This window comes from Paramormyrops kingsleyae, chromosome 15, assembly GCF_048594095.1.
Source record: "Paramormyrops kingsleyae isolate MSU_618 chromosome 15, PKINGS_0.4, whole genome shotgun sequence".
Lineage (NCBI taxonomy): Eukaryota > Metazoa > Chordata > Actinopteri > Osteoglossiformes > Mormyridae > Paramormyrops > Paramormyrops kingsleyae.
Window position 1 is genome coordinate 269,374 of NC_132811.1, and position 27,413 is coordinate 296,786.

The window sequence follows — 27,413 nt, forward strand, 5'->3', positions numbered from 1 at the left end:
GGTTCTCGAGGCCAAGAAGCTGGGAGGGACCAAAAATGTGGACTTACCTTTCCAGCTCAGTGCCATGGCCAGAGATCAGGTCTCAATTTCCATATTGACAAAAAATTTGAAGAAAAAAAAAACTGCCATAAAACTAAATTGCCCGCTGGCGATATCCAGCAGAGGGACAAATGTACTGTGTCCTGGTCACCAGCTCTTTGGCTTGTTAATTTGGTGGCCAATTACCTAAAGACGTAATTGTACTGACTGATCTAATGGACTCCATGGCTAATTTATCCGGACACACGTCCTGATTGGTGCTTATTTTCATTCTATTACATACATCCATTCCTCGAAGTACCATTAAATTGCTGGAAATTAACAGATGAAAAAAGCAAAGAATAAAACAGTCCAGAATTCCATGAGAGGCTCAAAACTTTCATCTTGGCCAGGAATCACCTCACACACACTTTCTCCTTGACAAGGGAGCCGTAAAAATGCTCCCTCCATGTTCATCAGGGATGCTGGTCAGATGTACAGAACAACCAGGCAGAGAGACAGCTCACAAAGACTACAGCAAGATCCTATGTCCTGTTTTTTCCTCCAGATATGAACATATGTAATCTAATAAAACTCTATCTACCTCACATGTAGCTTACCCTGTTATCATTAATTATAATGGTTTATAGAGAAGTATCCAGCTGTAGCCAGGGGGGCAGTGGGATTTAATCTCAGTAGGTTTACCTTTCTGTTGCAGACATGAGGTTAAAAATAAAAATAACGTGTAAGGTTAGTAAAAGAGTAAACGCAAAGGGTATGCAGTGCATCCAGTGCGTCCGCAGTGTTAGAGCTGCAGGCGCCCTGGACGGAACCAGGGATGAGGTCATTAGCAAATAGCAAAGTCAGCAAGTGACATCTGAGCCAATAAGAATACATTTCTTACATTGGTTGATGAGTACTGGTTGGTTACAATCGACGGCTTTTTTCAATCTCAGATACCTCGCTATCTTCATCACACAACAGGACATGAAGGAACAATGAACACAAGTGAGAACAAGATCAGCTACTAGGTGTGTTCATGGCTCTCCTCAGGACCGTGAGCTACCAGCTGAATGATCTACTCATTTCATTAAATGAGGAATGTGGCAGACAGGGGAGGAGCTGCATAAGAATGAAGGTTCATCTCGTACTGCCTAGGACACGACAGCTGCGGTGATGGACGGCTCTGGGAACTGAACAGCGTAGCAGGATCGTGTTTTTAAACTGACCAAAATGCACAGGCTTAGGACCCTCGTTACAGCTCTTAAGAGCGAAGACGTGTGCAGAAAGACAAAGTGCGAGTTCAGAGGAAGTCGGGAGAGGGGTGGGGGGGGATTGGAAAGATAAGGCAGATGGGATGGGCGGGTCGCTTTTCTGTTCTTCACGCTGGTGATAAGCGGATCTGGGAAACACCTGGCCTCATTCCGTCAGTCACACCACGCGTGCCGCGGGTCTCAGCGTCTCAGAGGGGAGCTAACTGCAGCCCAGCCGACACCATCACGCGCCACAAGGGGGAATTCCACTAATGAGCGAGGGGGCTGACCTTCCCAGAGCTCTCCAGAGCCCACCGCCCCACCCCTCTGCTCCGTCTGAGAGGCAGAACCCCAGCAAAGCACCGCTCGCTTCAAGCAATAAAACGCTTCACACTCAAGCTGCTAAGCTGTAGCCTCCCAGCTTTAAGGGGGCGTCACTAATCGATTTTTTTGTTTTTCCAAAGGCTTAAATCTCGATTACCTTAAAAATCTTCAGATTCCACTGAATAAAACATGCAACTGCTTAGCATTCAATATTGGGCGCAAGTAAACAACAGGCTCTCAAAAAAAAACAGCAAGGCACCATCCCTACAGACCTAAATTATTCTTTCATTGTCAAACAAAGAGCGCTTGCAAAAATCAAAGTGTCCGTTATCTGAGAGCATTAAGCCACAAAGCAGTGAAAAGCCCCCCCACTCTCTACCTTGACAGAGGTTAGGAAACGTCCACATTAAAATGCATCATCCACTGGGCTGTATCATCTACATTTCTGCATGGCCACCCAGCAGGATTAATACGAATAAATGGCTAGTACCTACAGTCAAAGAATTCTGCTTTTCATCTGGCTGAAATTTGCCTTCACGTTACCGAAAACACTTCTCTCTGGTAATTGGTGTAAAGGACACGGTAAATCAAAGGCTACCCCGTGTAGCTGTTGTCCTCATTCAGTACCTGATTCTAGAGGGATGCACTGCTTTCTCCACTTCAAGGTCACCAGACAAACAGTGACATGGATTCAGAGGTGATGCAGCTGCATGATGGGTCTTAGAAAGGTTTCAGGTTCTGCAGATTCAGGTTCTACAGATTCAGGTTCTGCAGATTCAGGATGCTCGGAAACACTGGCGGGCAAAAATGATTTGCTGAAGGTCACATGAAGGATCATTTTACTTCATTACCTGAAGGCAATACATCATTCCAAACATCCCAGAAAATTGCTTTAAGGCACGATACTGAAAATGCGCACTGTAAGCCACTTAAATATGCATCAGGCTAAAGGGGCACTTGACTTGGAGCCTGCACATGTACCCAGGCTACGAACTTCAAACGATAATTGGTTAACTGGGAAGCAGTCTAACGATGTCTGAGTCCTTCGGCACACATCACAGGACGCCAGCAGTGAGTCCGACTGCTCGAACCCGGCACACATCACAGGACATCAGCAGTGAGTCCGACCGCTCGAACCCGGCACACATCACAGGACGTCAGCAGTGAGTCCGACTGCTCGAACCCGGCACACATCACAGGACGCCAGCAGTGAGTCCGACTGCTTGAACCCGGCACACATCACAGGACGCCAGCAGTGAATCCGACTGCTCGAACCCGGCCATCCCCCAGCCTTCAGGAGCTGAATGCATTAAGCTCTCCACAGACCAAGAGGTCTGCTTGACCCTCCGGATTGATCGCGCTTTTGGTTTTGAGATCCGAACCTTTGGTTTACTTTGAATCTTTTAGCACTTTCAGACAAGGGAAAGCCCTGCAGGAAGGGTTCATCTGTGGACCAAAAACACAGCAAGAAGCTGGAGATAAAGAGCTCGGCTCACGGTTCAAGTCCTGTGGAGATACACATCCAGGAAACGGAGGAGAAGGTGCCTGTTAAGCTAAAATCCCACGGTCTGTGACGGAGGACGAGAAGTGATTACGTCCTCCAGCAAATGACATTACACGGGGATGTGAGAATGACCACCCTCTCAGATAGCTAATGGACCAAGTGTTGGTAACATCCAGCCACACACAGGCAAGAGGGGGGTGCACAGCAAGAGCAAGTCAGGGGGCCAGCGCTGTCCCTCGCCGACCCCATAAATCAGAGAGTCCTGATGGGTCTCCGGCCCGGCCCGGCCCAGGTCTCCTTCCTCCCCACCCAGCACATGGAGGAGCTTAGGGGATCTTCTCACCTCCTCGTCTCACCCAGCGAAATGGCTCCTTTCATTTTTTATCCTTTCTATAAGCGCTGTTTTGATCCTCTCCCAGCCCAATCCCCCTAAAGCCTGGCACTAGACACCCGTCTGCAAGGAGCCAGCTATTCCACACCAAACTCACACGCTTCTTCCATCATGCCCAGGGCAAATCTTACAGTATTATGTATTATTAATATTTCAATAAAAGCTTGTTTTGCAGGAAACTAAATACCTGTCCTCCACAAATTAAAAAGTCCCAAGAAAACTATTATTGTGAGTATACATTTTAAAGACTTTTCATCCATTTCCCACAAACATTTAACCTTGGAAGCACAGAGCACTCTGGACAGGAAACAATACATCAGACAGAACACACACATACACACAACACAAATGAAGAGTGAGTATGGCACACACTCAGGAAGGATGCAGATACAGGGAGAACCACACCAGCAGTACACAGCACAGACTTCGCTGTCCTTACATACTGTGTGTGATTTGGTCACAAAGACCATGTAACAGAACAAACCCACGATGCAGGAAGGGTGCGGATGCAGGGAGAACCACACCAGCAGTACACAGCACAGACTTCGCTGTCCTTACATACTGTGTGTGATTTGGTCACAAAGACCATGTAACAGAACAAACCCACGATGCAGGAAGGATGCAGATACAGGGAGAACCACACCAGCAGTACACAGCACAGGCTTCGCTGTCCTTACATCCTGTGTGATTTGGTCACAAAGACCATGTAACAGAACAAACCCACGATGCAGGAAGGATGCAGATACAGGGAGAACCACACCAGCAGTACACAGCACAGGCTTCGCTGTCCTTACATACTGTGTGATTTGGTCACAAAGACCATGTAACAGAACAAACCCACGATGCAGGAAGGATGCAGATAGAGGGAGAACCACACCAGCAGTACACAGCACAGGCTTCGCTGTCCTTACATACTGTGTGTGATTTGGTCACAAAGACCATGTAACAGAACAAACCCACGATGCAGGAAGGGTGCGGATACAGGGAGAACCACACCAGCAGTACACAGCACAGACTTCGCTGTCCTTACATCCTGTGTGATTTGGTCACAAAGACCATGTAACAGAACAAACCCACGATGCAGGAAGGATGCAGATACAGGGAGAACCACACCAGCAGTACACAGCACAGACTTCGCTGTCCTTACATACTGTGTGTGATTTGGTCACAAAGACCATGTAACAGAACAAACCCACGATGCAGGAAGGATGCAGATACAGGGAGAACCACACCAGCAGTACACAGCACAGACTTCGCTGTCCTTACATACTGTGTGTGATTTGGTCACAAAGACCATGTAACAGAACAAACCCACGATGCAGGAAGGATGCAGATACAGGGAGAACCACACCAGCAGTACACAGCACAGGCTTCGCTGTCCTTACATCCTGTGTGTGATTTGGTCACAAAGACCATGTAACAGAACAAACCCACGATGCAGGAAGGATGCAGATAGAGGGAGAACCACACCAGCAGTACACAGCACAGGCTTCGCTGTCCTTACATACTGTGTGTGATTTGGTCACAAAGACCATGTAACAGAACAAACCCACGATGCAGGAAGGATGCAGATGCAAGGAGAACCACACCAGCAGTACACAGCACAGGCTTCGCTGTCCTTGCATACTGTGTGATTTGGTCACAAAGACCATGTAACAGAAGACGTCAACCAGCTAACTGAAGTTTCACACCCAACTTCATCCATCTTTTAATGAAACGTCTTTCACTCCTTTCCAAAGAAACATGATGTTGCCATTTCAGTTTCCACCCACATTAATTTTGCACCATTAAGACTTTCCTGAAAAGGCTCACATTATTGCTGGGGGCGATTTGCTCCGCCCCAGTGTTCTAGCGCCGTGTACAGCATAACAACCAGTGACATAAGGACATCCAGTTTACTGACCTATACAAGCTATTAAACCATGATAGCAGGTAAAGATTAACTGCTCTGCACTAAGGTAGGCAGGTGCTGGAATACCAACATCCCGCCAGTGACTCGGGAGCACGGCCCTGCACCCTGCACTCGCATAGGTGTTATGGAAAATGAATGCACACAGTCACACTACACCAGCATTTCTATTGGAGCCAGTGCAACATCTAAAGCTTCCACAAATGACAAAAAAGCCTTTCTGCCTTTGCAAAAAAAACAAAAAAAAAACACCTCAATGTCATTTCTAGCAGAGCAGACAAGCTGCTCCGACATCCTGGCAGGCTTTAGCGGCACTACAGCACTGCCAAAGAAAATAAATGAAAAATGGACGAGCCATGGCAGTGACACACTCTGTGCAGCATCCTGCAGGCGAGAGAAAGGACTCCAGGCTGTCTGAAGAGCGGCTTGCAGGCCCATCCTGTCTGTCCCGGAGCACAGGCGGGTGAGATCCAGGTACAGGCGCGTCGGTGTGGACAGAGATAAAGCATCAGCAGCCCCTGAAAATCCTCGCGTTTACCATAGCTGAAAATTGACACTCCACTCCAAAGCATTTGCTCTTTGCTTTACTCCCGAAACACTAAGTAACACTGCCACCTACTGGCAAGATGAGAAAGGGGCGCCTTGCCAGTTTTGGCAAAACATAATTAAAATACATTAACATTCTGTACAAACAGCAATTAACTGTGTGAAGTTTATAATTGAACATAAATTGTTATGTAAATCTGTCAATGCAAGGACCAAAAACTCAAACCAAAAGCAACCACAAAGCAATCTAAAAGGTTCCTAATTTAACTTCAAATTCATCCACCAATTTTCATTAACTTTCAATTTTCAGCCACCAAACTTTCATTTACAGTGACAGTCCAGTGACAGATGACAGTCCATCACAGGTCACACTTATCCATGCAAATCACACACTACAGACAATTTAGTTATATCAATTCTCCTAACCGCGTGTCACTTAACTATGGAAGGACATCCATTTTAACACGGCACAACATTGAAACAGACAGACCCAAGTGCAGGAATCGAACCCACAACCTTGAAGACATGAGGCTGCAGGCCAGCGCACTGAGCAAGCCTAGAACTGCAGAGACCATCTACTGTCTCATTAACATGAATTATGAAGGATCGCCTGGATCCTTAAGCATTTCTGAGGTTTCTGAAAACACAAGACCAGTGACCTGTCCTACGAAGCGAGGTTACTGGCTTATCGGGGTAACTTGTTGGATTTAAGGTACCACAGTTTAAATGGACTTCGTATTCGTTCACTTACATTTTGCCCAGACTACCTTAAATCCGACAAGTTACCCCGATCAGCCAGTAACCCCACTTCGTAGTACAGACCCCTGGACTGCATCTAGCAGCTCAGATCCATGGGACCTAATGTGTCGCTGGTTTGTGACTGGAGGCAGATTGTTTCTGAGGTCACTGAGGCGCCATGACACCTTCTAACACTATTAGGGGTGCACCGATTGCAGTTTTCTGGCCGATCAACGATCACCGATCCTTAGGCAACCTTACCTGCCGATCTCGATTTTTTTTTGCCGATCTTGTTTCTTTCATAACTAAAAGACAGTTACTTCAATGTTTCCATTTTTATTGAGTAAATTGATATGAATACTCACAAAACATGAGGTAGTGTCCTCAAATATAAACGAACATATAAATGAGCATTGCTGTTTGAACTACAAAATCATATTTTTTCTTCCAGACTTTAATTTCTCTAATTTTGTAAAAAATATATATATATATATATATAGCTGTTATGACACACTTGTCCAAAAAATAGGGAGGGAGGCAGCCTGCACTGCACCTCTCTCGGGAATGGGAGAAAAGGCTGATTTAACCCTCTGGGGCCTAGGGGTAGGAAACACACTTTCACTGACTGGGGCATGATCACACATTTCATCACACTTAATTCATGGCAAATAAATTATTTCTTATATATTTGTTTTGCCATTACACTCATCTTTATTTTAATATATATTGTAAATATGTCAGATTTTTGTTAAGTTTGAAATTTGACATCAAAGTATAGACATTGCAAAATGCAGTTTGGAACACTTGCAGAAACATTATAAAAGTACATAGTAAGCAATGCTGGCAGTTTGTTTTGATCCCAGATATCTGATCACCAAAGTCTTGGCTACATGAAGATGACTAAATGGTGTAGATGCAACATTAATTTGGATAAATAAATAAGAAAAACCTAACTCATGTAACTATTTCTGGCTCCTTTCATTGAATATGTAGCAACTTTCATGTGTATGAATGAGCCATTGTCACCTGGCCACGTCCCCAACCCCCTTTTATGGCGCCGAAGGGGATGTATCTGGATCGCGTTTCACCGTTGCGCTGTTAATCAAATTACCATGCGAATGCGATTTGAATACGCGCTAATGCGGCTATTTAGAATGTGAATAGCGATCTTCGGGTGAGAGCGGTACTACACGCCCCCGATGTAGGTAAAACAAAGTAAGATGACATGGTTTACTTTTTTGCCGATTTAACCTAATTTTTAAAACTTTAATACTTCCGACAATGGACGTTTTGAAAAGAAGACAGATTACGGATTAAGCCAGCGTTTTTTTCATGATTATACATTAAGTTTTCAGCGAGATATTTATAAACTGAAATAGACGCGAAAAGTACGCGATGTCGTCGACGACATACTCGACCCCAAAGAGTTAAAAGCATATAACTAAGATCGGTGGATCTCATGGGAATATGGTCGATTTCTGATCCCCTCAAATTAACGTGATCGAGGCCGATCGATCGGTGCGCCGATCGAGGCCGATCGATCGGTGCGCCGATCGATCGGTGCACCCCTAAACACTATACATTATAAATCCATCCATCCAGCAAATACTTATGCTGGTCAGGGAATAAGGAGGTGTGAGGCAAGAGATACAGACAGGGCCACTGATTATTTGAATTAGGTGGCTTCTTTATGAAGTACAACAACACAAAGTGATGCTGCTACACAGCTTGCTTACTTTGTGATGCTCCACACCAGAGCCAGGTTGTCTTTGCCCCCAGAGATAAAGTGGCTGCTGTCATCGGTGAAGCGGAGGCAGGTCAAGTCCTGGTAATGCCGGTTCAGGATGGCCAGCAAGTTGCCCGTGGAAACCTGAAAAGCGCACAGAACAATGCAGGACTGGCGCCATGACCCACTGAACATTACAGGTGACGCCTGAGGACAAACAGACAAGCCGTAATTTATTCATTCATTTTAGGAAGCCAATCAGAAGCACTCTTGCATTTACAGAAGAATTGATATTGTCAGATAAATTAAAAATGAGTAATTTTCTGGCACAATATGCCTCTAATGCAGGGTGCCTTGTGACCTATGCTGCCTGGGACAATCTCCACCCCCCCGTGACCCAGTAATGGTTTGAAGGTGTATGGATGGACGGACGGACGGACGGACGGACGGACGGACGCCACAGTCAGACTTTCCCATTAAGTATGATAGGCAACCACCTGCGCCCCCAAAAACTAGGGGCACCATTAAAACTATTGAGAAGTTACATTTAAGGGTAGAACATAATATGATCATTTAAATGATAGCAACATGACTTATTTGCATTTTTAGCGACGGTTTTCAAGGTAGATGAAGTTGCCCCCCATCCCAGCTGTAATGGACTATTCCACTTTGAGACTTCGCCTTTAACACTGGAGGCTACTGGTGTTTCACAGCCAAGAGAACCGGCGAAGAAGCACAAACCTCGGAGGTACAAACCTAACATTACATCTCCCATGTCTCTGTGTCTTTGATACTGTCCCACTAGAGTGATACACAAACTGTGAGCAGATGTGGCGACAACAAAATTAAAAGGCTAACCTTAGTAAAAGAGGGAACCACTAAATGTCTTAAATATCGCCGGCGCGATACCCCGCTCCCCCCGATCAATGAAGTTTACCGACAGCATTCCCTCCCCCACCCTGATCAGTAAGTTCTATCACTGGCACTCTGCGCTTTGATTAGCATATATCCGGGGTTCCATCGTTTTTAATTCCCTCTCGTTTCTCTTTTGGCTCCTTAAAATAGCTTAAATGGCCCACATGGGGAACCCCTACCCATGTCAGCCTAGAGACCCCAGAGAAGTTAGTTCACCCCTGGCAATGGTATGCATCACTATAATGTTCTGTTTCTGATACAGATGAAACAGGCATTTTTCCTTGAGCCTACCTCCCACACGTAAATGGCTTCAGCAATCCCCGCCAACAGGTACAGGCCATTGGGTGAAGCAGTCAGGCAGGTCACAATGCCAGGACACACAATTTTTTGCTGTAGTTGGTCCTGTGAAACATATAGAAAGCTTTTACAGTTTATACAGCAACACCTTCAGAAGAAAGAAATTATTAGTTGTAAGCTATACATAAAATATTTATAAGAGTTATATAACATCTAAAGCATGATTTAGATCGGGGGGGGGGGGCAATCTTATCCTCAAAGGGCCGCTGTGTGTGCAGGTTTTTGGGATAAGCTGTAGGTCAGCTGTTCAAACCCAGGTGTGAGGATTCTTCAGCCAATCAGTCCTCTAATTAGTAATCTAATTAGGGAGTTGCAGCGAAAACCCGCATACACACCGGCCCTTTGTGGATAAGATTGGCCACCCCTGGTTTAGCACATAGACATGCTTGCTAAGACTATACATTAAATGTGTAAAAGCAGTGTAAAATACAGTACTCTGCAATAGTCATAGGGTAGTTCAAGAAAATGTTTATAGCTATTTATTTTGGTAGTATGTGCATATTTGCTCAGAAATAAACAATTTTATATTATAGCATATGCAAATTAACATTACCACAATAAAAATGAACAAGAATTTCTTATGTTCTCCACAAAGTGCCTGATAACTTGGGTGGCTAGATAACCTTAGGGGCACCTCAGGCATTCTATGTGTTTGTTAAATTTCTCTGCCAGCTCAATTAATTAATAAGCATGATTTATTAAATAACTCAGTAGGGAATTGATTAGCCAAACAAGGTTGGGTAGTGGTCGAGTCAAAAAATAGATTGTATAGGACGGTTGCTGCAAATACTAAGCTGACACACTGTGACAGGCATAATGTCATAGTTTTACACCAACATAATCATTTAAACATAATTTTCTGTGACTGCTTAAGACTTTCACAAAGTACTGTACATCTCAGTTTTTAACTGGACTAGCTATGAAATGTGTGAAATTGTCTGCACCGAAGACCAACAAGATCACTGTGCCAGAGTTGCAATTTGAAAATTTACATTCAAAATATAGCCGAAGCCTGTCCTTTTCATATGTAAAGCATGACCGAAAGAAACAAAAATATTTCCTGGACAACACAAAATATGCCGTTATTTCACAGACATTTCTCAATTAAAATGAATTACGGACAACAAGAAAAAAGCAAACAACGGGCTGAAAGCACATTAATTTGGTTCAATAAAAAACGGAGAAAAAAGAAACACGTGTTATTGAGCTAGCTCCATTCCTAGATATTTTAGCGAGTATCAGGTTATGCATTTTAATTTCTGGTGGGGAAACTGCATTAATGAGAAGAGACGATATACTCCATGCACGTAGTTCCCCGTTCAAGGTATACAGAGTTAAGTACCTTTCTTTGTATCTCCCACACGTTAATAATATTCTTGCCAAGCTGGGATCCCAGAATAAATTCACCGTTGAGGAGGGTCAAGGACCGGGGCGAGGAGTTACCACCCCTATAAGACAAAAGGTTGGTGCCAGAGTGCAACTCAAACACCGCACAGTTCCACAGCTGGCCGGCAGAATCGGCACAAACCACGACCTCCATGGGCGCCGCCATGTTGGCTTCGACTTCGAGCAGGGAAGACGCGCGCGGTGTCGTCACCAGCCCGACTGCCGCGATGCGTTCTGGGTCACCAAGTCCCCTTTGAACATCCAGTGCGGTAGCATGCGCTGTGTGTAATAACTGATACAAAAGAAAAAGTACATTCATATATTAGCTAATAAGATATGATGCAAATTGCATAAAATAAAATGATGCACTGGTTAGGGTTCAGAAAATAACTGCTTCTGTCTGTCTGGCTGACAGAAACCTACCTCATGTTTGATTGACATTTTCATTTCTCGAAAAGAATCTACCTATTGAAACAGGAATATTTTTCCATAAAATGGCACGCCGATACCTAAAGAAATGGGTGATATAACCTTACTTTATGTTGAAATTAGCTATCACAAACAAAAGTCTTAGTAACTATAATTATTTGCACCTACGGAGAGGAAGCGGGGATTTTGTAAGGGTGAACTTTTTTGCCTACTGTACACATAACATAATGCACACCCTGTCTAGTGGTCACTTCATCTTTTGGATAGTTCTGGCAGTGCGTTCTTCAATAGGCCAGCTAATGCAGTGCACATTTAACTCTCAACAGAATATAAATATGGCCCATGGACATAAACTCTACTTGATTTACTTCAGTGCATTACTGAACCTCATTTATTCTCAAAAACAACTCTGTATATAACTTGGAAGCTATAGCTCTGTAAAGTGTATCTTAAAATAAGCCCTTTGTTAATGTAGTACAGCTAATTTGCACATTGGGATGAGTGGATCTACACTTGTCACAATGATTCAAAGATTAAAATTAATTACAGTATTTTTAAGCAGTTACCCCGATGAAGATATTCACAGATATGTTGTGCAGTTACTTTAGGGCTTGTTTTCTCAAGGGGGTGCCTATAGACATTCTGCCCCCACAGTTAATCCATTCTGCCATGATTGATGGCAGCAGTGATTAATAGAACAGGCCTTACGCAGCATGCAGCTGCCTGGGTCAGCCACAGTCCTGCATCCTGAAGGCTGGGCTGCAGCCCCTAGAGCAAGGTTCTGTCAGCGAATAATTCAGCTGTATAATTTGGCTGAATGACAAATGACTTTCCATTAAAGCATCAAATAGGCAATTAAATGTTACCTTCATTAGAAGTGGTTCAATTTCAATGACAAAAAAATCTTTTAAAACTTATAGTGTAAGAATATTTTATTGTTTCTTATATACATGCATGGTTTTTCAATGGCAAATTATAGATAACCAGGAGACAAGTAAAGGCAATTAGTAAAATCAGGCACTTGATAAGTTCTTAAATGCCAACTTAAAAACATTTAATCATCCACCGTCACACTGCTTACAGACTCTTGGAGTCATATACACAGAATTAATAAAAAATAAAACAAATTACTTGATTCTTTCAGGATTCAGTAACATGATTACCTTCACGACTGATATGTTAAATATGTCTGTAAATGGGCAAAACCTGCAGAAAAACAGGAAAAACAATGCCCTGTGGATGGCTGAAATGAATCCATGTTTACCTTATTAAACTGAAGGTAAATTGGCACATAGCTCAATGCTATGTTCTCAAACATACAACGGGAGGAACTAAAGTCCAGACATTCACAGCTGATTCAGCAGCTTTACAAATCAGGCTTTTAATAATGTCCTTTCCAGTGTGCCTAGTTTAGTCGCTGGCTTTAAAACCAAGCACTGAACGCAACGTTGGCCTATAGTACACATTAAGTGCTTTGTGTAGATTGAAAGCACAGAACTGTGCAACTGAGCGTCTCTGGGTCCTCACACATATCTCATGGGAGACAGTTTACTCATAATTTACCAGTAATAATCAAACCATATGAACTGGTTAAAGAATGTGTAAAATGCATAATAAGCCTTGCGAACACACAAACACATACACATACACACATATATATACACACACACACCCCACAACAATGATAGCTTATGACTTGTGGTTAATGACTATGCTTCAAACCAAAAGCTTTTTACACATTCAAAATAAATCAGCTTGTCTCATAATTTGAAGAGAAACAAATTCTTACAGCAAATCCTGTATCAAAACAAAAATTATTACACAGAATAAATTTATTGTTGAGCGGTCCAAAAGAAAGCGATATTATGGGTCCTATTTAGCGATATTCTGAGAAGTCCCACTGAATAACCGCAAAAACCGAAAGCAGTCCTTTCCTCTCCATCCTCGTCACGCAGGGCACTGAGTGACTGACTGCGTTGTCAGTCCTTTCCTCTCCATCCTCATCACGCAGGGCACTGAGTGACTGACTGCGTTGTCATCTGCTCTTCTATGTCCCTGTCAAAAGCTTCTCTTTCTCTGAAAGAAGAGCAGATAGAATATTTACATCTCATTAACACCTCTCACCTAATGAATTAGAAAATGCATTTATGTTTATCGAAATCAAGTTAACTGAGTGAACTTATGTTAACTGAAATACGTTAAGTGAAATCAAGTAGCTTTGCGTAGAAATTCTCACACATACAGCAGGACACACAAAGTCTAACCTTTCACTCAGAGAAGGTCCCTTTAGGTACTTGTCTTCTGCTTTTTCCAGAGATATCTTGAAAACTCCTGCGATCGCATGGACCACAGCCTGCAACAGAGGATGACAAACCAACACGATCATGCAAACAGCTGCTCATGCGTATATCCACATGTATAAAGGAAACTTAGAGAAAAACAAGTAAATCACAGAATGGAGGTGCCACTAAGGCACATGCGAGAAATCCATCCATCCATCCATCGTCTGCAGCCACGTATCTAATGCCTGGAGACAATCCCAGAAGGCACAGAATATAAGGCAGAGTACTCCACTGTCAGGATGCCGAATGCTCAGGCCGCCTTAGAGGTGCCAGTCCACCCGCTGGACTGTGCAAAACTCACACAAACATGCCAGCTTCACACACACACAGACACCCCCTAGTGACCAATCACCACCAAAACTGTGGACACCTCGCCAGAAGAAGGTTCCAGTACAATAACCAGATACCATGAAGCAGCTGCAGGTTCTGCTACATCCTAAGGAGCACCTATCATTCTCATGCTAACCTCTGGGAAGAGGACATCTAGGATCAACCGCACACCGTCCACCTTCGCAAGACAGGGAGCAGTCTGGGATGCATTTTTGTACACATCTTGCAGGTATCTGTAGACCTGGTCAACCTGGTCCTCATCCTCCAAGTAGGTCTTGTATAGGTCCACGGTTCTGCTCGTTTTCAGCAAGGCCATCAGCCACTTTGATGTTGCCTGACCACTTATGATGGCCTAAGAGGGACCATGTGTTACCATCAGTAGATGCATTTCCTCCAAAAGCAGCCCTTCCCTGCTCTGCACCATCTGACCAACCTGAAGGTGTTTCTCCACAGCACGCTTTTCCACGATGAACTGCACCAGCTTCTCATTGGCTAGGTTGCGTGCTGCCTTGGAGCGGTCAGGCAGGAGTTTCTTGAAGAGGTGATCACTTTGGAGATCCAGGGTGCCGTCCTCACTCTCGTTGTCCACCAGATCGCCTTGTTCTTCCATGATCTGCTTGCTCGGGAAAGCCACGTCAGAGGCCCCCTGTGCGTACATCCTCCTAACGGGGCAGCCTGGTGAATGCCATGGGAGAAACGTCAGAGGCGCAAGTTGGGTTGCACTGGATGAGGTTTCTCTCTCACCTGGGTTCATTATTGGCTTTTACCCAAATGATGATCTTATGAGTAAATAAAACAGTATGGTATATAAAACAAGAATTCTGCCACTTACTGATGTCATCTGCAAAGTACTCCATGAAAGAACCTGAAAATGAGCCACAAGCTGCAAAGGGAGTGCAGAAGATTTACACCGGGCAGCAAAAACCGAAACTGAAAGTCAGCAATACATGAATATAAAGAAAAAAAACCACAACCAAAAACAAGTCAAGCAGTCAGCTGCACCCTTACAACAGTCACTAACAAAAATGGGCAGAAAGGCGGCTTCATTCGCACCTACCTATGCGAAATCGATAGTCCTGAATCAGCTCCAAACACCAGCTGATAACGGCTCTGTATTCTGCTTTGGCTTCAGCCTATGAAGGTGATTTAAGAAGCACTTTGAACAGATTTACACATACTAAGTACGTAACAACAAATTCTCTTTTAAAACTGTACAATATTTAACCATACACATTTAATATTGAGCTGGTTACAGATTTTGCAAGTTTAAATTAGGCTTGGGTGGGATCATTTCATACCGTTGTACAGTCCACACATTATATCGTGATATACGGTAATTTTGCCAAGCAGGTGGGTTCCCCACAATGAATCTGCCGAACAAAAATACCGAGGTATACCCAAAATACTGCGGTATATCCAAAATACTGTGCTTTACCACATTACTGCCCAAGCTTAGTTTAAATAAGTGTAAGTGTACTCACAGTCATACTTAAAAACTGGTGTTATACATTTAACATTACTGACTCCAACAAAACAAAGACAAAAAACACCGCTCACCTCCAACTGATCTTTCAGTTCACAGTCAAAAGGCTTAATACTTCGCATGCCTACACTTAAGCTAAAGAGAAGAAATGAGAAAAAAGCCGTAACTTCTTACAATGCACTAAAATTCCATATTTAGCCCTAAAAATTTATTAGAGAACAAAAGACGGCAACGACGGAAAACCTGCCAGGCCTCATTTAGGCCACACAACTTCAACATGGGCATTTTGTTTGTGGTGAACAGCCACAGCGACGAGAGCCAGGCACTCACCCCCTCTGGGTCTCAAACAGTAATGGGTCGATGAAGATTATGCTGGCTTTTTTCCTCTTGCGGTTGATGGCTTTCACCTGTTAGACAAAGGGGTATCATGTAAGCAGACAGCTCAGAGTAACCTTCACGGTCAGCCGAAGCAGATGCCATGTCCTCAACACTGAGAAACATCACCATGGGATTCTGGGCCTCTTTTACAAGCCACCAGAACAGCTCTACAGACTCTCAGCCTGGATCTCCACGGGCACTGTAAGCCGTGCTAGAGGAACATGATACCATTATTTCATTTGAGGTTTTCTGGAAAATGATATCACCACTCTGGGATCTCTGGGCTGAGCGACCTGTTCATCTAGAAAACTGGTTACCACTCGCGTCCTGAGCGACCCATTCATCCAGTAACCTGGTTATCACTCGTGCCCTGAGTGACCCATTCATCCAGTAACCTGGTTATCACTCGCGCCTTGAGCGACCCATTCATCCAGTAACCTGGTTATCACTCGCGCCTTGAGCGACCCATTCATCCAGTAACCTGGTTATCACTCGCGCCTTGAGCGACCCATTCATCCAGTAACCTGGTTATCACTCGCGCCTTGAGCGACCCATTCATCCAGTAACCTGGTTATCACTCGCGCCTTGAGCGACCCATTCATCCAGTAACCTGGTTATCACTCGCGCCCTGAGCGACCCATTCATCCAGTGACCTGGTTATCACTCGCACCCTGAGCGACCCATTCATCCAGTAACCTGGTTATCACTCGCGCCCTGAGCGACCCATTCATCCAGTGACCTGGTTATCACTCGCACCCTGAGCGACCCATTCATCCAGTAACCTGGTTATCACTCGCGCCCTGAGCAACCCATTCATCCAGTAACCTGGTTATCACTCGCGCCCTGAGCGATCCATTCATCCAGTAACCTGGTTATCACTCGCGCCTTGAGCGACCCATTCATCCAGTAACCTGGTTATCACTCGCGCCCTGAGCGACCCATTCATCCAGTGACCTGGTTATCACTCGCACCCTGAGCGACCCATTCATCCAGTAACCTGGTTATCACTCGCGCCCTGAGCAACCCATTCATCCAGTAACCTGGTTATCACTCGCGCCCTGAGCGACCCATTCATCCAGTAACCTGGTTATGACTCACGCCCTGAGCGATCCATTCATCCAGAAACCTGGTTACCACTCGTGCCCTGAGCGACCCATTCATCCAGTAACCTGGTTATCACTCGCGCCCTGAGCGATCCATTCATCCAGACACCTGGTTTTCACTCGCGCCCTGGGCGATCCATTCATCCAGTGACCTGGTTATCACTCGCGCCCTGAGCGATCCATTCATCCAGTAACCTGGTTATGACTCACGCCCTGAGCGATCCATTCATCCAGAAACCTGGTTTCCACTCGTGCCCTGAGCGACCCATTCATCCAGTAACCTGGTTATCACTCGTGCCCTGAGCGATCCATTCGTTCAGTAACCTGGTTACCACTCGTGCCCTGTTCATCCAATAGCACATCCATGGACAGCTGTAGGACAGACAGACATGCAGCACTTTTCCTGACCAGGATAAGCGGCTAGGGGATGGATGGCTGTAGGACGGACAGACAGACATGCAGCACTTCTCCTGACCAGGATAAGCGGCTAGGGGATGGATGGCTGTAGGATGGACAGACAGACATGCAGCACTTCTCCTGACCAGGATAAGCGGCTAGGGGATGGATGGCTGTAGGATGGACAGACAGACATGCAGCACTTCTCCTGACCAGGATAAGCGGCTAGGGGATGGATGGCTGTAGGATGGACAGACAGACATGCAGCTCTTCTCCTGACCGGGATAAGCGGGTAGAGGATAGACGGGTGAAGGACAAACAGTTATGCTGCACTTACTACTGCTGGCCAGTAGGGATAAGATCTGTATTTGCACCAGACACAGTTTCCCTCTTTGATGGCACTCGGTTCTGGAAGAGAACATATACTGTAGTGTTCATCTAGAAAACTGGTTACCACTCGCACTTGTGTCAATACTGTACATGCTAACAGAACCACATATTTGCATCGAGGTAAAGCACTTTTGTATGTAATTTTAATCAGCTTGAATGCCTGCATATTACACTTAATGCTGTACATACTTTTATCTGTCTGCAGCAGAAAGCTGGGCAGCTCCTCATCCTCCTGCTCGTCACCTTCATCCTGCAACAGGGAGGATTTCAGGGGGCTGGGATCCTCCTGCAGACTCAGCTCAATAGACAGGTCAGAGATCCACGAGGTCTCACCTGCAGGGCGACACACAGCTGCTGAGGCCCGATGGAATTTCACTGCCATGAATGTCAAATGTAAGGTACAAATGACACACGCAAAAGTATTTAGGAAGTTGAAGAAAATGACGTTTAAATGATCTTCATGTTGGAGTAAATGAATAAAATAAAACTGAATGAATAAAATTGAATTGTATTGCAATGACCCCCCGCCTATCACGGAAGCTACACTCCAGACCCGTCAGCGATAGGTGAAATATATAGAAATTATATTTTTTTACAGTTTAAGCCCCTAAAATACCCCTCCCACACAGATTAAACACATGTAAACTTATTAAAGCACAATTTGTAAAGACATATATGTAGGTGTTGGGCTAAGGATATGAGTAACATAATAATAAATAATAATATGTAATGTATATATGTATATATACACATCTCTCTATCTCTGTATACATAATGGAATATGTAAAAATAAAAACATTTTAAGCTCAGTATGTTCACAAAAAGTTTGCTCACAACAATCGGACCACAAGGAAGATATGCGATGCGTAGAGAACTGTGATGCGTCAGGGAAAAGTCTGCGATATATCGGGGCGCGATAGCTGAACCGCGATATAGTGGGGGATCACTATACTATGCATTACTATGGTGTTAAATACGTAAAAAATGTGTCCTAACTCTCATACCTGCAAGCCCCTCGCTGTGTGAGGGCGTTGGAGAGCCCACCGCGCCCTCTAGAGGTTCTGCAGAGCCACTGTCCAGCTGTACCTTCCTCATCATTGGCAGAGTGTCCAGACTGGGCAGAGCCGCCTCTTCTCCTCTCGGGTTCATGGCTGTCACCTCTGCGGTTGCCTTTTGCGGCCTGCCCCCAGGCCTGGCTTTGGCTTCAGCTGCCTTTCGCGGCCTGCCCCCAGGCCTGGCTTTGTCTCCAGCTGCCAGCTCCCCGGCTGCCTTTCGCGGCCTGCCCCCAGGCCTGGCTTTGTCTCCAGCTGCCAGCTCCCCGGCTGCCTTTCGCGACCTGCCCCCAGGCCTGGCTTTGTCTCCAGCTGCCAGCTCCCCGGCTGCCTTTCGCGGCCTGCCCCCAGGCCTGGCTTTGTCTCCAGCTGCCAGCTCCCCGGCTGCCTTTCGCGGCCTGCCCCCAGGCCTGGCTTTGTCTCCAGCTGCCAGCTCCCCGGCTGCCTTTCGCGGCCTGCCCCCAGGCCTGGCTTTGTCTGCAGCTGCCAGCTCCGCGGTTGCCTTTCGTGGCCTGCCCCCGGGCCTGGGTTTATTTCCGGCAGCCAGCCCCGCGGCTGCCTTTCGCGGCCTGCCCCCGGGCCTGGGTTTGTCTCTAGCCCCCAGCTCCACGGCTGTCTTTCGCGGCCTGCCCCCGGGCCTGGCTTTGTCCCCAGCCATCAGCTCCTCGGCTGCCTTTCGCAGCCTACACCCGGGCCTGGCCCTGTCTCCAGCTGCCGCGGCTATCTTTCGCGGCCTGCCCCTGGGCCTAGCTTTGTCTCCAGCCACTGCCTCCGCCACTGCCTTTCGCGGACAGCCCCCGAGCCTGGCTCTGTCTCCAGCCGCCATCTCTGTGGCTGCCTTTCGGGGTCTGCCACAGGGCCTAGGTTTGTCTCCAGCCGTTGCCTCCGCCACTGCCGTTTGTGGCCTGCTCCCAGGCCTGGCTTTGACTCCTGCTGCCACCTTCTCAGCTACCTTTCGCGGCCTGCCCCTGGGCCTGGTTTTGTCTCCAGCCAACATCTCTGCAGCTGCCTTTCGTGGCCTGCCCCCAGGCCTGGCTTTGTCTCTGGCCACCACCACTTTGGAGCGAGGCCCCAGGCACTAAAACAAAAAGAGACAATCACCAGATATGGTTCAGCCAGCATTGAGAGGATGATTTAATCATCACTGAGGCTTTTGGACCGTACCTGTCGCTCCTCACCGGCTGATCTGGTGCTCCGACATCCCTGGGTCTCTGCCCTCCACTGAGTTTCCAGCTCAGGCGAGCCAGAGGCAGAGCCTGGACACTCGGATACGGTCTCCTGAGGACCGAGGACAGGGCGGGGAGCCTTATCCAGAAGCTCGTTTCCTAGTGTGTCCCGGGGCGGAGCCAGGGACAGGTCCCTGGGCATGGCTCCTCTTCTCCCAGAGGCCCTGTACTTTCTAGTGTGTGTTTTGCGTGCAGTCACCCCACCTCTGAGCCCAGCCTGGCCCTTCAGTGGCCCCATACTAGTAGTCCTTGAGATGTCCTCACCATCGCCATGTGGCCTTCTGTCCCGCTCGCTGTTCCTGCCTCCCACACTCATCCCGCTCGGCTCCCTCGCCCGCCTCCCTCTGCCAGTTCGCACTACGGGGCCGCGGCGAGCCACATGGTCATCTCCAGCAGACACGCTCCCGGAAGCCTTGCAGGCCTCTCCCAAAGCCCCCTCGCGTCTTGGCCTTTTTTCTGGTAGCGGCTGGGGATCCGAAGATGGCGCCAGCTCAGTTTCATGATCAGATTGCAGCTGTAAGCAGCGCGGGTCCAACCAGCCACTCCTGCTGCGTCTCCCTGTGGCCTTTGCTGGGACCGCCGCAGGTTGCAAGGGCGAAGAGCAAGCCACCGGCTGGCCAGCACCAATTGGACCCTCCCGCCCAGCCGGCTGAGCAGAAACGGCATAAAGCCATGAAGACGGCTGGAGTGGCTCCTTCTCAGGAGAGCACTGACCATCACGTTTGGCAAAAATGTTCAGGGCCAAGCGCAGAGCCTTGCGGTACCTCAGTTCCTCCGTCGGATCTCTGGCAGCATGGCGACCTACAGCGTGTCACAGAGAACCCAGCCACTTCAAAATGAGGGGAAATATGCAAAGACGTGAAATGTTACAAGGTGCTGAAGGGGATCTTATCTAACCTGAAACCTGAAAGAGCTTCAGCCTTGCTGTGGGAAAACCGCTGCAGTCTCAGCTCGGCTAAATATAACGTCATGAAACTGAACCAGACATTTCTATTGGCTGAACCCACAATACAGGACACAAAGATATGCAAATTAGCAGAGATGAATTCCCCAACAGCTAACATGAATTTGGTCTCTGGTGAACACAACTGGCATCTGCAGCAAGAGAAAAGGAAACCTAGGTGTTGAAATATCAGAGAACATGGAAATGTGTCACTAATGAGAATGAAGTTCTCATTAGGGAAATCACCTAATTAAAATTAAGTCTGGGAAATCATTTTTGTATGGACAATGGGCAGAATCAAGTGATACCCCAGGATTAGACAGAGCAGGACAGCGATGGGCTGAACCAAAGTTCTGTTTGGAGGCAAGTCTGTGAATAGGAATTGCTATAGGAATAGGAATTTTCCCTCAGCAGCACAGCCTGTAACCTAGGTGTCATCTTAGATATAAGCCTCTCAACTAAATCACATGTAGATGCAGTATCAAATAATAATAACAAGACACTTTATTGATACTATATCGTCTTTTTACACCTTTAAGGGCCTTGCTCAAGGACCCGCAGATATACTGAGGCTGGGTTTGGTGACCTTCTGATTACTGGCACACAGGCTTAACCCACTGAACCACACGCTGCCCCTAAAGGTACGCTTCTTACAGCTACGTAACATTGCCAAGCTACAACTATTCCTTACTATTCTAGATATTGAGAAATTAATACATGCCTTTGTATACGGTAGGTTAGAGTACCGCAATGTTATCTGGGAGACACACCACACATTAAGCACCTTGCAGCGTATTCAAAATGTAGCAGCTGAAATTGTCACCATGAGCAGGAAGTTCAAAGACATAACCTCTGCTCTTAGTTCCCTGCACTGGCTTCCTGTTAGGTTCAGGACTGATTTCAAAGTTCTCCTACTTGGACATAAGGCACTTAAACGTCTAGCACCCGCCTACCTAACAGAATTATTTCAAGTCTACAAGCTGCATAATCCACTCAGATCATGGAACGTAGGTTTTCTTGTCATTCCACATAAAAATAAAGTGACAGTTGCTGGTAGAACATTCTGCTACAGGGCCAAATCAGTCTCAGTTAAATCCTGACTGAAGACCTATTACATCAGTTTAGCTTACCCACAATTTAACTCATAATACAACATAACTACGGCTGCTTGGGCTGCTATACATGTAATTTTTAACTACTATGCTTGTCCATTAAAGTGTCAATGTGTGTTCTGACCACCCATGCTTTCTGCCTTCCTTCCCACATGTCCGGATGGTTCTCGACATGAGCACCAACTGAGCTAGAGTTCTGGTTCAGTCCTATGGAAAACTGACTTATGAACTGCAACATCATGGGTGCAGCCTTCAGTGTGCCACCCTGCTCTGGCCGGCATGGAGAATTGACTCATTGGTGGGCTTTGGCTTGACCTGATGACAGTCTATAAACAGGACAGTCTCCATCCCCCTGCTTTCAGCAATCCCACTCTTTTCTCTCTCTCAATAATGTTAGCATGTCCAGCTGGGCTTTGGCTTGACCTGATGACAGTCTATAAACAGGACGGTCTCCATCCCCCTGCTTTCAGCAATCCCACTCTTTTCTCTCTCAATAATGTTAGCATGTCCAGCTGGGCTTTGGCTTGACCTGATGACAGTCTATAAACAGGACGGTCTCCATCCCCTTGCTTTCAGCAATCCCACTCCTTTCTCTCTCAATAATGTTAGCATGTCCAGCTGGGCTTTGGCTTGACCTGATGACAGTCTATAAACAGGACGGTCTCCATCCCCCTGCTTTCAGCAATCCCAATGTAAAGACCTCACCTTCCTCTAGAATACTCTTTTCCATATCAAAGACTCATGGGAAACCTGGGGGATCCTGTACTTTAATGTACAATGCTTCAGCCTTACTAAAACAACTGGAGTTGATACAGAGTCTCTATATGGACACTTGCAAGTGGGCAGATTCCAGTGAAGGAAGGAAGAAGGAAGGGAGAGACCAGTAAAACAATATCACTGACCCAGCTGCTGAGCGATCGTCTCAATCCTCTGCTCAGTCAGGGGCACCGTTTCACTCTGCTGGACCCACAACCTGCAAGCAGAGCTTAGCTGTTTGTTGCTCATTTTTCTCTAATTGTCTTGCTTCAGGTAACGGTTGTGACATTGCTAGCAGACTTGCCACCCAACTTGTAATGGAAAATAATATACCGTGTCCCGTTTTGAACCAACACAGGATGTGATTTGTCCCTATATTTTGTCAGATTGAAAATGGAAACTGCAACTGCTGCCACCTGTGACTGTAAGCCCTTGCACTGTGGATGTTCTACTGGATGACAGTTTCCAATCATGAAATAAGCTCACAGTATTTCCAGCTTTAGTTGGCCCAGGTTTTCGGCACAGTTTACAGTACACAGGACCAGCCTGTTGCATGTTTGACTTTAAGCTGGGAAAAGCAGCGCCATAGCACCAGCGTCTTTTTACCTTGCGTATCCACAATATCTCCTTCTTAATGACTGGTTTGGCTGCTGAGCTGTCGTTTTCCTCACAGACACTGGAAGCTTCCTCTGAGGAGCCTTATCTCTTCCAGGACATAAGCAGAACAGCAGCATGTGTGCAGTGCTTGTGAGTCCAACAACATGAGCAAATGTAAACATCAACTGCATCCTCCTCAGCTGAGCTCTAAATTTGACTCTCTACGAGCTATGAACAATAACAAATAGTAACAATACTTAGTTAATATTAGCTCAATACTGCTAGCTCACCTTGTACCACTGAGCCAGCTAATGTTGGAGCTCAGCATAGGAGGACATCATTGATGTTTACATCCAGTCATTTTGTCAAAAGCATCTTCTGCACAGGGATAAACTGGTGTTTGGAATTTGGCAGAAGAAAATAGTTCCTATATTAAACTGCTCACTACAAAGTATGTAGATTATCTTGAGTACCTGTGTCATGATTTCTGGTACGAGACATTGATGTTGAATTTTTCAGATGTATTTATATATTTCAGCACTCACCACAACAGCCTAGTTGGATTTGGAGTATATCACTACAGCATATCGGAAAAATGTGGGGTGAACTGCCCTTTTTCCACCTACCTTTCCTTTTCACCCAGGATTTCAACCTCAGTTTCATTCTTTCCCCTGGATTTCTGGGCAGCACATCTTAGAATCTTTTAGAATAAGAAAAAAAAAGACACAAACTCCATTAAAGTACAGTAACCAATGGTAACACAAACAGGCTCTTTGCTAAAACAAATAAGTCCAAAACAAATAAGAATAAAAGAAGAAAAAAAACACATGAACAAGCAGTAAGGTCCATTTCCTGAGGCACGACCAAAACCTGGTAGGCTGGACGGCAAGTGCAGGCCCAGCTGTGTGAAGAGGCAGCTCAGCACTGCCCCTTTAAAGGGTCCAATCTTTGTAGGACAGCCACATGTGGCGCGTTAGGGATTTCACACTTGTGCTGGTATCACAATCTTCAGCGATTTCGCATAGTTAGCACCATAAACCTGTTAGTTACCATCTCTACATCCACTGCAATCGCATGTCCTGCTGCATGCACCTGCTGCCTGCCAGCGACACTCACCTTTGCCGGCCACAGCTGCCCTTTCCATTCGCAGAGGCACAGCTTGTCATCCATCTTTCATCAATAACTGCAGCGGCATGCACGGCCACGCCCATCTGCAGAGCCAAAGACAACACTGAACTTGATATTGCTGCCGTTCTCTTTAGTCCTGTGACAAGCATTTTAGCAACAAAACTCACAAGGATACCTCTATTGCACAGTTAGGCATCAACTGAGACTCAACATCCAGTATCACAGAGTGACTTTGCATCTGAAGTATCCAGACCTTCCTATACATAATTAATAGGTATAGTCATACAAGAAAATGTTTCTATAAAATATCAGTCAGTAAATTCTTAAGCACAATCTGAATATCATACATGAGCCTGAAACCTAGTTCTTAACCCACAGTTTGCAAAAATAACAAATTCTCATTGTATGACTATCCATTATGATTCTTCTGTAACGAGCTCTATAAAATCATGGTATTTTCACAGACACTTTTTAGTCTGATAGGTTACTAGATTATCTGAGACAGTCAATACTAACCATAAACATAAGTACCCAACAAGTTTGCTTGAATTTTGGAACAAATCTGACTGAATTAAGTTAAGCGAAAGTATTACTATTACAGGTATAAGTACCACACCATAGCAACAGCACAACTAAGGGCACTTTTCCACCACAGCAGGTAGCGTACTTTTGGTACGGTACTATTGCTACTGTTCCTTTTCCATTGACTTCCGGTCGAGAACCAGTACCTAAAGTACCAAACCAGTTGGGGTATTTTTTGGTACTTCAGTACTTTGGGGTGGGACTTACAGACGCTTTCTCTTTATCAGTTTGGACAAAAGACCACGCTAACATGCTGGCGAAATACTCTCAGCTATGAGTTGCATAAAGCTTGTGGTGGCAGTTCTGTGTCACACATTCCCAGGATCAGTAACATTTAGTAACACAAAGCTGAACAGGTCTGAATAATATTATCAATATCCGTTTAACCTTAGTGGAATACATATGACCAGTGTTTAATTTGTGCCAGATTCTGGCGGAAAACATTCCCGGACCTCTGTTTTCGATTGTCTGCGTGCCACTGTTATGGTGATCCTGTTAACTGGTGACAAGCGCATCCACGCAACATGCACTCATTTATTTTTGCAGAAGACGATGCAAATTCGTCAGTTTTGGAGAGCCAATGAAAAAGATTGCTCTGCAAGTATATATTTCAAGTAACCTGAAGTATGTGCATGGACAATTCTGAATATTTACATTTTTTTCGCTTTTCCAAAATTTTCCGTAGTGTTTTGCACGCATTATGAAACCTGCACCCACCCATTCGCGTTCAGGTAACTTCTGATTTACAAACTGAGCCCTGCACACAGCAGATCATAGGAAAAACTAGGAGCTGAAAGAACAAAAAGTTAAAATCACGACAAGTACACGACACTGTTATTAAAATATCCCGTCGTTTTCAATAAATCATGAAATATCCAAAACAAACAGACCACGTTGTCAGCATTTATTTTTTTATGATTGTGATCTCGTCACATGCGGCTAGAAATTCATTATTTACAAAAAAATAATCGGTGAATTTACGATCGTAAAATGGACGTGTTAAAATATATTTTAAAACTGAAGTGTGTGTCTTACGTTAGCTTTCCGCTATTTAATCCTCAAGGGTGCAACAGGTCGATTACCATTGTCTATTTCATTACCGTACGCATTAAATTTAAGGTCGCCTACATAATTACGTCTCAAGTGATTTAAACGCGTTTTTGAGTATTAAATGTAAGCGGTATGACACATTATAGTACGCAGTACAGCTCCAGTTGAATATGTAAATCCGTAATGAAGTTAAATGGTTACACACCTTAACGCTATTCAGAAACAGAACTAAAAAGTGACGCAACTGTCTGCAGACGTACTGAAATACAGGAGCGTCTGAAAGAAATAACCATACGCGACATTTCAGATCCGTCGCCGTGCGACGAAGCCAACCTTTCCCACTCCGCTGATGGAGACAAGAGGCAAATAGTTCAACTAACGGCTAGCGACCAGCGCAGTTTAAGACATGTGTGCAGCATTAAGTAAGACTCCACTAACCGACCGCATACCTGCTCCCGTCTGTCTCCGTACTCACAGATAATCTGTGTTCAGTCGGATGCCATCGGAACTGTGCTCGCACTTCCGGTCAGCTGTTCACTCGGAAACGCCTCCTCATTTCCGCTGGCGTCACGCGTGTAGTTTCTTCCTTGAAACGGTGATGCTTCCAGTTCTTTCGTGGTGGGGAAATACGGTCATAAAAGTGTCGGTTTCCTGTATGAGACATTCCGTTAGTTAGTTACCTGCATAAACATATGTGCTGCATATATCAATCCACACATTTACTAACCGCAAATCCTGGTCGTAGTCAGGGAGCGGAGCTGGCGTTAGCTTCTCCTGGGATGCTTGTACTTTACAGACACATGCACGCGAGGTCACACACACAAAGAGCAAGACTCTGACAAAAGTACGTGTATGTCTTTGGACTGCAGGTGAAAGAAGTATCCAGAGGATACACATGCAGCGCAAGGAGTACACACAGACTTCTCTGCCCATTGGGCCGACCAGTTCAAACAGTATAGTATTCATTAGTTTACTGTTTAATATTAATATTTAATTGTGTCAGATTTTAGGAAGCCTTTTGCTGTACTCTCTAACCTCTGCTAGGGGGC

General features: G+C 45.5%; 2 protein-coding genes across 8 annotated transcripts in view; both read right to left on the reverse strand.

Moving 5' to 3' along the window:
• wdr18 (WD repeat domain 18) overlaps positions 1-11,286 on the reverse strand; it is a 65,642-nt gene extending 54,356 nt beyond the window's left edge. Inside the window, exons 1-3 of the mRNA XM_023843719.2 lie at positions 11,024-11,286; positions 9,616-9,726; positions 8,420-8,553 (exon numbers count right to left, since the gene is read on the reverse strand). Of these exons, the coding sequence (XP_023699487.1) occupies positions 8,420-8,553; positions 9,616-9,726; positions 11,024-11,233 (455 nt within the window). The 5' untranslated portion in view covers positions 11,234-11,286. The remainder of the gene's footprint in view (positions 1-8,419; positions 8,554-9,615; positions 9,727-11,023) is intronic.
• A 1,124-nt stretch (positions 11,287-12,410) lies between these two features.
• LOC111860755 (uncharacterized) lies at positions 12,411-26,989 on the reverse strand. 7 transcript variants are annotated; one of them, XM_072700075.1, is made up of 17 exons: positions 26,840-26,989; positions 24,721-24,815; positions 24,231-24,304; positions 23,614-23,712; positions 23,154-23,224; positions 20,135-20,997; positions 18,923-20,048; positions 18,108-18,251; positions 17,866-17,936; positions 15,982-16,058; positions 15,726-15,786; positions 15,226-15,301; positions 15,001-15,051; positions 14,602-14,843; positions 14,305-14,520; positions 13,761-13,849; positions 12,411-13,572 (listed from the first exon to the last, which is right to left on the reverse strand). In XM_072700075.1, exons 2-17 carry the CDS (start codon positions 24,772-24,774, stop codon positions 13,500-13,502), a joined length of 3,387 nt encoding a protein of 1,128 aa, XP_072556176.1. In that variant the 5' UTR covers positions 24,775-24,815; positions 26,840-26,989; the 3' UTR covers positions 12,411-13,499. The 7 variants fall into 7 exon arrangements, with proteins under 7 accessions (XP_072556176.1, XP_072556175.1, XP_072556177.1 ...); XM_072700074.1 differs by having other exon boundaries at positions 26,814-26,979; XM_072700076.1 differs by having other exon boundaries at positions 26,803-26,979.
• Between the last annotated feature and the right edge of the window lie 424 nt (positions 26,990-27,413).